The sequence below is a fragment of the Microtus ochrogaster genome, chromosome 2 (genome assembly GCF_000317375.1).
Source record: "Microtus ochrogaster isolate Prairie Vole_2 chromosome 2, MicOch1.0, whole genome shotgun sequence".
Taxonomy (NCBI): Eukaryota; Metazoa; Chordata; class Mammalia; order Rodentia; family Cricetidae; genus Microtus; species Microtus ochrogaster.
The window spans coordinates 52,876,010-52,888,826 of record NC_022010.1 but is presented as its reverse complement, the minus strand read 5'-3'; the positions used below and the strand labels follow the sequence as shown (position 1 = coordinate 52,888,826).

At 41.1% G+C, this 12,817-nt stretch overlaps 1 protein-coding gene across 4 annotated transcripts in view; it reads right to left on the bottom strand.

The window, feature by feature from the left end:
- Lsamp (limbic system associated membrane protein) overlaps positions 1 to 12,817 on the bottom strand; it is a 2,109,134-nt gene that overhangs the window by 20,151 nt on the left and 2,076,166 nt on the right. For 2 of the 4 annotated variants that reach the window (XM_026786010.1, XM_005344995.3), the window contains one exon: positions 10,757 to 10,792. The exons of the other annotated variants lie outside the window; for them this stretch is intronic. In XM_026786010.1, the coding sequence (XP_026641811.1) occupies positions 10,757 to 10,792 (36 nt within the window). The remainder of the gene's footprint in view (positions 1 to 10,756; positions 10,793 to 12,817) is intronic. 4 annotated transcript variants of the gene reach the window in all.

Below are 12,817 nucleotides of genomic sequence, written 5' to 3'. Positions count from 1 at the left end.
TGTGGTGCATGGTCCAGTGTGCTCTCAGGTTGCATCTTTCCTTATGCTAGTAAAGATGGCAAAGAAAGTGGCTCCCAGGATCCCGAATGCCCACAACCTTCTCTGGTAACTACAGGGAAAGTCCTAAGGAAGGCTCTAATTGACTTGAGTCACGGGCTCAGCACTAACATGCCGCTCTGTTCAAGTCTGGAGTATACATTTAAAACTGCATTATTTTGTCTATATTATGCACATTGCTTTTTAAATCCAAGGATTATGATAAGTAATAATTTCAAGTATTTGGAATGCTCTGATGATTGTATGTATCTATGTAACATCACTTAAAACAAGCTATAGAATGTGTTCCTTCCCCCACAAAATTTCCCCTTTGCCGTGAACTTGAAAGGAGCAGGTTTTAATTTCTACTATTTCAAGTGTTCCTGGACTTCATATCATTATAAACATGCTGCATGCTAAAAATTAAATCTAAGGAATTTTTTTTTTTTTTTGGTTTTTGAGACAGGGTTTCTCTGTAGCTTTTGGTGCCTGTCTTGGAACTAGCTCTTGTAGACCAGGCAGGCCTCGAACTCCCAGAGATCCGCCTGCCTCTGCCTCCCGAGTGCTGGGATTAAAGGCGTGCGCCACCACTGCCCGGCTCTAGGGAAAAAATTTAAAAGCATTTTGTTTTTCTGATTACTTGGCAGTTGGCTGGCAATATTCTAAGCAGACTGCACCCCTTCCCTACAAGTTTAGTTGGCAGGTATCACAAAATGAGACAAAAGAGAAGGCAGCATGGTTGAAGTCTAATTTCTCTAAGGACTGTGGCTTCCCAGTGTGAAGTGGGAAAGCAATAGAAGAGGCTTATACAGGCCTACAGACACCTTAGACTTAGCTTGATGTACTGGTGGCTCTTCCTGCAAGGTATAGGACAGCTCTGGGCTCTGCCCCGTGGGTTGTTATAGAAAATAAGTCTCATTTATCACTCACAGTGTGCACAGAGGCCCCCAGTAAAATCAAGGCTGCCTTTTCAAATTCTGAGGGTTCCATATTTACCCTGGTAGGCTTAATTTTTAATAATAAGTGCACTAAAGTGTTCCAGAATGCCTACAGGCTTACATTGAACAGAGGGTTCTCTGGGGTCTGTAATTCAGAAAAGGTATGTGTGAGATCAGAATGCTCACAAAGCAAGCACACTCGACACAGTTGTCAGTGGGAGCTCCTGGCCCGGCAGGCAGTTTTGTCTTTAAAGAGGTAACAAGTTGTCTCTGGCCTTGTCCCTAGAATGCTCCAAATTGTACCTGTGGGCACCATCTTGGTCTTTAGGCTCTTGCTATAACAGAGGCCAGATAACTGCTTTATAACAACTCAGCCCAAACCCTCTTTAGTTGCTGATTCTATTAAGTTATTAAAGCAGAAATAGATTCTAAGATCTATGCTTTAGACCACACATATTCTGTATATTTTAATGATTTTTTTGCCTCTTTGTCTATTTGAATTGCTAAAAAAAGGATTAAAAGCAAAGGTTTGCATGGATCTCTAGAGGGTTTTACTTTTTTTCTTTTCCTGCCTCTTTTTGGTTTTACTCCCTGCTCTCTTATTCCAAGGTCTAAACTGTGAATTTCAGAATCATTTAAATATACATTTTAGGTTCAAAATCCTGAAGGATTCAATGCAAGCAATTTTTTAATCCATGTCATGTGAGTTTTCATTTTTGTATGTTTCAAAATCAAAACCATTTGAATGCCGCGAAAGGAATAAGTAACTGGCCTGTGGAATTTGAATGCAGAGAGCATAAGTGAATCCGTGAGACTTCCTAGGTTTAAAAGTTCCTGGAAATAAGAAGATTAGGGATTTAAAAATGTCGGAGTGATCTGTGCTCCTCATGCCTACATCTGTGCGGTTGAATGTGACAATGTGACAGTGCAGGCCTTGGTAAGGGAAGCTATGCCTCTGGTGCCTTCTGGTGGCTTTCTTCCTTGATCTGCAGGAAACCTCAGTCACAAGGTTTCTGTGTCTACAAGTCCTTCTGTATACTCCTGCCACAGATGACCACAAGTACAATATCCATCCAAACTCCTCCCAAACTTCCTAAAAACAAGGCTTACAATCTTATATTCCTACAACTGAAAAAGCCAGACCCTACCACAAACTCTATAAGAAGCTGTAAGATTCTTTGGATGCTCAGCTGGTAAGCAGAGCCAGTATACCCCAGACAAGGAACCTTAGGCAATGCTACTGCTATAGAACACACAGTACCTGTGCTTGCCAGACATTCCGCCCAGGTGATCTTTCTCCTAACAAAGCAAAAATTTCTACTGTATCTTTCGTCCTCCATCCCTACCTCTTCCTCCACCCTCCTTCTTCCCCCCCCCCGTTCTTCCTTCCCTTTGTCTTCTTACCTTGTCAAATGCAAAGGAACAGAAGTAAGAAACTCAGGGAAATGCCTCTCCCCCTAGATGTTAAGAACCAAATGGGCTTTATATTGAACACCTGTCAGCGAGGCTTTCTGGATTCTATACTTTTGTGTGTGCTGGGTTACTCTGTTTCTCAAATCCCTCTCCCCCTTTCTGCTGTTCAGCTTCCCTTCCCTGGGAAAGCATCCTTGACCTACTGACCTAAAGTACCCGGTTCTGTTTTCCTCAGCACCTTGAAGGTACCCTAATATGGCAATTAACAGAGCTGACTTGTCTACACCACAGACTTTACCATGCGCTCTGTAAACCTTCCTTGTGTAGACACTGTGCTTGACTTCCTCTGCACACTTACTCCCAAAGGCCCAGCTCAGAACACATTCTAGGATAACATTTCTTTGAGTAAATCAATGGTGTCTTCATAACACTGTTCAAGGCCAAATTAACTTAGTTTGAGCCCAAAATGAGTTTGATTGAGAGCTATCAAGGAATGCTCTTTCTTGTGTTCCTGGTGAGTAGGCAGCTTAAGGAAGAGAAAACATGAACTCTAAAGGAAACACTACAAAGCAAAAGCCAGAGCAGGAGGGGAGCAAAGAGAAGCCCAGAGCCGGAGGATCGGAATGGGCGAGTCGAGCCTCCAGGGAATCAGTCTTTCTTTTCCAGCTGCCCTCAGAAGCATTTGGTGGCAAACTTACCTGTGTTTCGGAACTCTGGGGAGATAATTTGAAAGTTCCCCAAGTTACAGGAGCTTGTGAATCAACAACAACGTTCAAGTTATTGTTTAGTATCTGCTCTCCAATCACTCCTTGCTTCCGAGCAATGAGAAGGCAAACCACACAGGTAATTTCAACAAACAAACAAACAACCCAAAACATTGTCCAATGGTCAAACAAGTTTTCAACATATAACATGGCTGGGGTATTTGGAGCTGTGTGAGCTAGATAGAGCATCTGGGATAGCTAGAGTGAACACCCTAGGAACTGCTCTCTTCCACTGCCGGGAGTAGCCCCACCCCCTGTCCCACTCCCATCCCTGCTGAAAGGATGCTATGCCTGTCCCAGTGTTCTCTTGGGCAGTAGCAGAAGTCATGCTGGAAGTGCAAGGTCCCTAAGGTGGACAGATGAGCAAGAAACTTTCCTATGAATTATTGTAAAGATAGCATATTGGTGGTGCTGTGCAGGTGTCAAGTGTGCATACGTGTCACAGACATGAGGAAAGGGTTTTTTCCTAGTGTTAGTGAAAAGCAGATCGGTGTGGTCACTACGGCAGCCTTGGCTCCCCCATGGCCAATTAGAAACCTGGATAAATGCTTGGAAGGTCCCTCTTCCCCCGATCCGTGGTGGATAGAAGCTGACAATTCTCAGCAGAGTCCCAGTGAGTAGTGGGCCGACTCCCCTCCTACATCTGGCACATAGGAAACCCTTAAATTGGAATCCCATTCTCATTAATTCAAGCTGCGTTCTGACTTGGCAGGCGTGTTTCCTCACAGCGGTGTGTGAGGGGAGATGTAAGGGGCGTGCTTTACCTTTCGTTTTCTCCATCAAAGTGCTCGTTTAATTTAATACCTACAAATAACTTAGGATGATGAAAGAGCATCGTGAGGAAAGAGGAACTGTGTAAAAAGAAGTTGTTACTAAGGTTAATTTGTATCCTGCCTCTTTAGAAATTGCTGTTTCCTTCAGAGAGATTCTACAGTGGCTCTCTGGTGTTTGCATGACAGTGACCAGTGGCTAGAGGTGGTTGGTGCTACTCTCCAAACTACTATTTTTGTTTTGTTTGAAGGGAGTCCAAGAGAATATGTATATGGGAATGCAAGATGAACCCGAACAAAATGTAGAGAAAAAGAAACCGAGAAAAGCATATAGGAGAATAAGAACTGCCGGTGACAGAGGGGGAGGGAACCAAGGGACAGACTAAAAATAAGGTCTATATTCAGAAGGAGACTATGGTATGGCGTTTCATCAAGGTCTGGGAACACACTGATGCCTTCGTACTTGGAGGAGTATGTACTATACATATCCTGTCTGGGTAGAGGGATGCTGAGGATTAAGCCAAAGACCCATGGCATGCCAGGCAAGCTCTCTATTACTGAGCCACTTGCTCCTTCATCTCCCTCCCCTTTCACCTCTCAGCGCTTTCTCTAAGGACTCTACCTCCATGCTGTGTCCAAGAACCCAGAGATAAGCTCCTGAAGAAAAGATCGACTCCAGTTCGGCCTGCAATGCCGCTCACAGCACTTTCATGCTGAATAGCATGTGGGGAACACTAAGGCAAGCCCTGCTGGGGTACACTCAGCAGACCAGAGGAGCCCATGCCAGCCTTTTCTGCCCATGCAGGACCCCGGTCTTCTCATTCTGTGTATGCCAACATTTTCCACTGTAAATCTCATTGAGCTCTTCGTAGGAGGCTTTGTTCCTTTTAATTAAAAAGACAAGACTGCCAATTACTTAAACTTAATCCCCAAATGTAATTGTTACTTTGAAAGATTCTTTTTCCCATAAAGCTCATGCAAGAGTAATATTTCCAACAAATTAAAATTTAGTGGAAGCTTGAATTTTCAAAAAAATAAATCATTTTCAAATCCCAGCTGGTTCTGGAAATCAAAATAGTGCAGCAAGGCATAAACAAAGGGATGAGACCAGGAAAGACTGACTGGGGTCCACAGATCCAAACGAGAGGAATAAGAAAATATGAAAGAAAAACCCTAATACTCAGAATTTCCCTTCCTGGAAATCATGTTGTCAGGCCTTTAGCCATTTAGCTTGAAGCCAAATGTATCCAGAGAGAAATAACACTGCAAAGCTGCTGGTGGACATTTCAGTAAGGTAGTGGGTACATCTCATAGAGATTCGTGATAGCAGATTTCAGTAAGAATGGATCAGTAAACAAATCAAACAAAGAGAAAAAAGGCATAGAGAAGTAAGACATGGACACAGGAGTAAGACCTCACCATTACGTGGCATTCAGTGACTTACTGACACCACGTGAAGTAATGGCACAGCTGCAATTGTCACTCGCAAGTGAGGAAAATTGTCAGGAAGACTGATGATACCTATCCTAAAAAGGTAGAGAAGGAGGTGTGCAGATTATGCCTTAATTGTTCTCTTGTGTGTTAACCGCAGCCATGAAATCCGATATGGACAAGTTCAACAGAGCTGTCATATATGGGCTGTCCATGCATGCTTCCCCATTGATAGGGCATAAATTTCAATTTAAATTTCTACTACAGCCAGTGAAAATTCTGTGAGTGTGTTATGTTATGGCTGCGTGAGTCTTCTCAGAAGAAGTAAGACCCTTAATTCTGTCAGTGAATTGGCAGGGATAGAAGTGTATCAAAACTTAAAACTCCCTAGACACAATCCATCTCTATCTTTGGCTCGTACAAATGGCACATCCTTTGGCTTGTTGACTTTGGGATATTATGGTGTGGTAGTGTGGTCCCTGAGAAGTGAGTGTGCCACACAGCAGAGAAGGGTGACATTTTGAGGCTCCTCTTTAAGATTTTTATTCTGGTATGGGTAAAAACTAAGACAAAACCTCTTTCTTTTTCACTTGGCCTTGAAGTAGCTTTTATCTTAAGCTTCTTAGCAGGGTGGGCGTGTAAACCATGCTTGGGATTCACAATAATCAAACTACAAGGAAACCCCACACAAGTCACGTCTTTCTGATGCTCATGTCCACGTGGCATGAACATACCTCTCAGGATAGTGGTCTTAAAAGCCACAGAAGGATGTGCATCTGAATATGATTATTGAAAATTCAATATGCTTTCTTTCTAGCATCCTTCTTCATATAGTATTTAAAATACCACTTTGAGCTTGTGGGCATGAAATATACAATTTGTTTCCCATTTCACAGTTGGAAAAACTGAATTACAGAGAACAATGCTAGTAATTACCCATAATTAATAGAGGTGTGTATGCAAATCAGTCTGAGTAAGTGTGTGAAATTAGATGTAGTGATGCCAGACAGCTTTTTTCCTGTGTTTCTAAGTGCTTTCATGCAAATCTCTGTGTTAGTCAGGCATACAAATATGACTTTCCAAAATATGTATGGATAATAGAGTGACTATTATGAATGTATGTATTGTAGTGTGTAAAACCTATTAAATGGATCATTGCAACTTGTTAGATAGGTGTATATCTAATAAACATTATGAATACATATATAATGATGGTTGGTAATATATTATATAAATCTATAGATGGCCTGGGTTTAGTATGAGGTAGAGTGGGCAATAAAATGTGTGGGAAGAAGTATCAATTTGTTATGATTATGGGGGTTGGTTAAGATAGTCCATACAAAAGACCTAATAATAAATTGGTAAATGAGAAACACATTATGTATGTTAGATATTATTGTTATTCTTTATATTACCAGTGCTGCACCAGATGAACGTGTTAGATTTAAAAGTTGATAGGGGCATCTTCTCCTTGATTTCCAGCATGATATATTCAGATAATAAGTGAAAATGTGAGGGTTATCCAGCCATCTCTGCAGCGTGGGTTATATGCAGGGTTTTCCTTCTCCTCTTTTCCCTTCCATTCTCTTGGAACCCGATTTAAAGAACCCATGCACAGAAGAGTCCCCATAGGGGCAGATGTGTCTCTTTCTAAACTGTAAGTGGAGCCTAGCTGTTGGGCTCCCAGATTTGTTCATAAGGACACCAGTCTCCTTTGGGGAGAAAACAAAGCAGGGCAACTTCAAATTCATGTAAATCTGGTTTGTTTGTGGATTCGATTGTGCATTTTTTTAAATTTTAGTTTTGGAGAATTTGCTTTGTTTTCAGAGTGAACTTTTAGATAGCTACATTAATCATGCAAACCCAGCCATGTGCAATATGTTTTTTTATCAATGGGAAAACAGGGACTGAATGGCAAGCAGCTGTGAACAAACCTAGCGCAATGCCTGGACCTGGAAGATAATCTCAACATTTCCCAGATCTACTTGCCACATGGGGTTAGTGATTGGAAAGGCTGTTCACTTGGGATAAATAATCAGATGAGAGACAAACAAATAAGACACATTCATTCCTGTTCTTTAAAAAAATAATAATATAGGCAGTGATTGGAGAAGGGTAGGCTGATAAAGTCCCGAGAGGTGCACGCTCAGGGGAAATTTTGCTTAGAAGCTGTAAAGATGGAGGAATGGTGGTTGTCCTTGCCCTCCCTTCTTACACTTGAGTTTAACTTTCTAATGCTCTTTTCCTTGCCCCAGACTGAAGCCATCCTCCTCCTCAATGTGAGGGCATCTTCCAGCAAGATGAAAGGTTAAGCCCAAGTTGGCTGAAGGGAGACACCACCACTGCCCAGGCTCACAGAAACCCCTGGAAATGGCTCAAGCCAAACAAAGTGAGAAAATTATCTAGAAATTTAGAGCTGACTCTTCCCTCATTTTATAATTCACCGGATTTTCTGCAGTGCTATAGTTGAAGTATTTATGCAAATATATGCAATTCAGGACTAATTTCAGAATGAATAAATCTAAATTAAAATTAATGGGAAAATCCAACTATCAGAAACAAATCAAGAAAGAAGCAGCATTTATTCTCCACACATATATATATTATTAAAAATTGATATTCTAATTAATATACAGATATATTAATTAGGGAATAGTAAAGCACCCTCCTTTTGTTGTTTTGGTTTGTGTTTGACCCAGAGGTAACTACACTGGAAAATTTCTATTTGGCCACAGGCAATATATATTACCTTTGGTGTCATTCAGTATTGTGGTATCACTGCAGACAGGGCAATTCATTCCCAGATGGCCTGAGGGCCCCTGGTGGTTGGGACATGAGAGGATTAGAGGGGCCACCCTCTAATGGGAGGCACTAAGGAAAGAAGCCATTGTAATGAAAAGCATTTCTCCTGGGTTATGGTTAGGGGATGAGGTTCTTTCTGTTGAAGAGGGCAGACAGTGAGCAGCATTTTTTGTGACTTTCAAGTCACCTTGAAGAAATCAATCTAACATCCTTCAGGCCATTTGCCTCAAACAACAACCACAAGACATGGTTAACACTTTGGGGATGGAAGCTACGATTCCAAATAGAGGATGACAATATGTAATAGTTAATTAAATAATGGAATGATACACAATACTGGTGGCCACAGTAAGATATGCTTTTGTAGGTGTTTGAAGACTGATTGTCACTCTAAAGGCTTAGGCATTCTGTCATTGTCTTTTCTTTACACAGAAAGGTGCATTTCACATGGGAGGCCTTCTTGATTGGAAAGAGAAGGAGAAAAAGTGATTGGGTCCCTAGAAAGGTGGTGCCCTTGCCAAGAACAGGGCATTTAAGAGAATTGGGCATTCCCCAGGGACCTCTCCCACCAGCTATCCCATGTCTCCATGAACAGCTTTTCAATCCCTACTAGCAGAAGCCAAACGTATTAGTAGAAGATGAACTACATTTTCTAAAAACTATCTAAGAAAGCTAACTACAGTCTACATAACACAAAATCAAGCGAGGGTCATTCTCCAATCAAGAATTCAGTATTTGGGAAGCAAAGTTCCCCAGCATTCAACAAGATCAGTCCCTCAGTGAGGCTGCTCTTCAATGTGCTGCAGCTGTCCTCTGTGAACAGCATCTGGGGTCTCTTGGTTCAGCCACAACACATGATCCTGAGTCTGTGCCTGCAGAGCCACTGTCACAGAGACATTCGGAGTCATCCTGATACTGTGCAAAGCTCATCTCGGACAGGGTATGACCTCTTCGCAAATGTGATCCACGGAGGCAGGTGTGTGTGTGTGTGTGTGTGTGTGTGTGTGTGTGTGTGTCTGTGTGTGTCTCTGTGTGTGTCTCTGTGTGTGTATGTGTGTGTATGTGTGTGTATGTGTGTGTATGTGTGTGTGTATGTATGTGTGTGTATGTGTGTGTGTGTCTGTGTGTATGTGTATGTGTGTGTGTATGTGTGTGTCTGTGTGTATGTGTGTGTCTGTGTTTGTGTCTGTGTGTGTCTGTGTTTGTGTCTGTGTGTGTGTGTCTGTGTGTGTGTGTATGTGTGTGGGAGGTTCCTTATCAAGACGTGTTTGCAAGTTGCCAACAAGATAAAATGGTGTCAATCTCTGTGGCAACACTAGAAGCTAAATGTCTTAAAATAATTGTGGCATGTCAGGAATTCAAGATGGAATATTTTCTACAAACGCTACACTTCCTGTCAAGTCTGAAAAGCAGGCACACTTTTAACAGTTTTATTTTTAGTGGCCAGGGTAAGGAACAGCTTTCATTAATGCTTTAGGGGAGTTGTTCTATTCAACAGAGTTCCAAGTTGTATTCTAACATAGTCTAGACTGCTCTTAAAATTTATTGAGCTGTCTTGTCAGCTCTAGAATCCTTCTACTACTCATTGTAAATACAATTAAAGCAAGTTTGCATATATGTGAAGGCATACATATGCAAAACATTGCATTATTGACAATCTCAAGATGTCCTGCTCAGAACTTCAGTTTGGGCAAGTTAATGAAACACTATCCATCTTCAAATTTATGAAACAGCAGCTTTCTTCCTATAATTCTGAGCACATTTTCCTTATAGTGTGTATGATAATCTTATTTAATTGGATTTATTTTTTTCCACACTAGGCCCTGCATGGCCTAGTTTCCTTTTTTTTTTTCCTCACGACTTTGAGTGTTATTTGAGAATCACTTTTCTGGGATTTAATTTCAATGGTAGGTTGGTTTCACTTCAATTCTTTTGTATTATTTTAATTTTATTTGCCAATTTGCCTTTAAATACCCTTAAGCTAGAAAGTTGTGACTGTGACTTTGCATCTAAATGTGATGTAGGAGGCAAAAATTGAATTTGAATATGTAGAAAGTTTTATGAAAAGAATACAGAGTGGTTATTTTTTAAATTGTTATTTGGTTTTCTAAAGCATGTATGTTTAAAAGGTAAAACATGCAAGATGTTCAAGAGTTTAGGAAAAGCAGTGTTCATGTAATTGCATTGTGTTTAGTCTTTGGGAAAGTACATTTTACAAGCAACTCTAATGACCGTAGGTTCAGAGTCTATAAACATTTGTGTTTTGGGGTGGCCAGTAGGATCTTTATTGGGCGTTTTTTTTGTGGGTCAGAGAGTTACAGCCAGCACCCAGGCAGCTATGTTCCCAGTATGGAAGCTCTTAGAGACCTGTAATACATACAGATCGAAATGCATTATTCCCTCTCTGTCTGACTTGAAGTTAAGTCAGGGACATATCTGTTACTGTCCACAGATTGTTTTGTTTTGCAGCATTTAAGGGGAAATGGTAACTTCTAATAGATGTGGATTTTGAGAATGTGGCTTCCTCTTTTGCCTTTTTTTGCATATTACATGTTGGAGAATGACCCAGGAACAGAGCTACAGTGATAAAAATCATACTGACCTTGAATGGGGTGGGGGACTGTGGGTAAAACACGCTCTGAAGGGGAAGAATGGTAAACATCATGGAGTGTTTAAATACACAGTTCTCAAGGCTGATTGCTTAAACAATGACAGAACAGAAATTTCCATGCCTATAGAATCTTATCTCCCATGTGGCATTTATTTGTTCTTCCTGCTAGATATCAAAGACAAATATCAATGAAATTATAAATATGAAACGCCTTTTTAAAAAAAGCAAGAGTAGGGAGCCAGCATAGAGGTAGCAACCCTCTATATGGGGTTCTTTCCTCTGCTAGAAAATCCAATACTGAGATGTTATCTTTTTAGGAAAAGGGAGTAGAATAGAATATACATGTTATAAAATCTTTCTTGGTCCTGTTCTTGTCTCTGGCTCCTGATAGGTGGAACTATGACAACTACCATCTGTTTCCTTTCTCTTAGCCTATCGCTTTTATCAGCTTTATTTATCCAAGCACCTAGACAACTTATTCTGGGAAACACTAGCTCACCTTTTCTCTCCTGGGTCTTACTTACATACAACCATGCCAGAGGAAGAAGACTCCCAGGTAAAACGTTTCTTGGAATGATAACGTTTTATCTTTAGTCCGTCTCTTAATCCTACTCCTTGCTATAACCCAGAGTCCTCTGAAATTTGATTCACCAGTCAAAATTTGATGATATATCCCATTAAATAATAGCAAGTATTTTCCTTTGAACACTGGGGTCCCGGTATGTACATCTCTCACTTGCACAGTACCATACTTGGTCTTCCTGTCATTTAAAGATACTGATGGAATTTAGGTTCTAGAGCACCTTCCGCACTTCTTATTAATATTCTCAGTTTGACTCTAAAATCCTCCCTGAGGCTCTTTCAACAAGGTTGAATAATGTGGCAGGGTTCACTACTTGTCAACTCCTAACTGCATAGCAGAAGACAATTAGTGTGCTTACTTCATTTAAATAAGGATAAATGTCAGATGAAAATCAGTCATGACCAAACCATAGAGAAATAAGCACATTCAAGCTTGTTCTGCCTTCCATCTCGTCCTGTAAGATCAGTAAGGAAAAGTTGGTTTTTCCCGGTCTTTAGGTCTCCCATATATCTGGCCATTGAGAAAAGTACCAGGCAGGCATTTTACACAGTGTACCCTCTAGATCAGCTGAAAGTTGCTAGCTAAATACGAAAGCTTCCTAAGTGCATTAAGACATAACAGGTCAATAAGATTCAGAGAACAATTGGGCCTTAGTTATACAAGTGCCAAGTAGAAAAAAAAATGATTTAAACCTTCACTGCGTATTTGCTATTTAGTTTCCAGCTTTGAAAATAAATAGCTGAACTGCTTTCTGCATTTATGTAGCAGCTGGAGACCACTGTCCCATATATAGTCTCTCTACTGTATTTTATTTTATTATTGCTGTTATTACTCAGAGTGTTTAAGTGATTTAGCTTAATATTTTCCCATCACACTGTTCACAGCTTGACCAATGCACTCTGCCCTGATTTTCACAAGAGGGTTGCCATTCCTAAACCTTGCTACTTCCCTCTGTTGCCTTTACCACTGCTTCCCAGCTTGTGATTGCCATCTTCGACCCACGCCATTCTCGCCATTTTAGGCTTATCACACCTCATTAGTTAGTCTTGCTTCTTCATTCTCTCCTTTTGGCTTATCGGCACTTAGATGCTTTCTCATTCCTGATTTTTTACCCTCACACTTCCCACTATTGCCCCTACTAATGTTTTAAAGTTTACAATATGATTCAAGGACTCCCCTAAGAGTGAACTGCAAAGCAAAGCAGATACCAATATGATGGAGGAAGGTCATTGGTTAATTAAATAAAGAAGCTGCTTGCCCTGATAGGTTAGAACGTAGGTGGGAGGAGTGAAAGGAGCAGAACGCTGGGAGGAAGATGAAGTGAGCTCAGACTCAACAGCTCTCCTCTCGGGGGCAGACGCCTCAGAGAGACATGATGCTCCACTCTTGCGGGCAGAGGCAAGAGCTCTGCTCTCTGAGGCACATGCGATGAAGCTCCGACCCAGGATGGACGTAGGCTAGAATCTCCC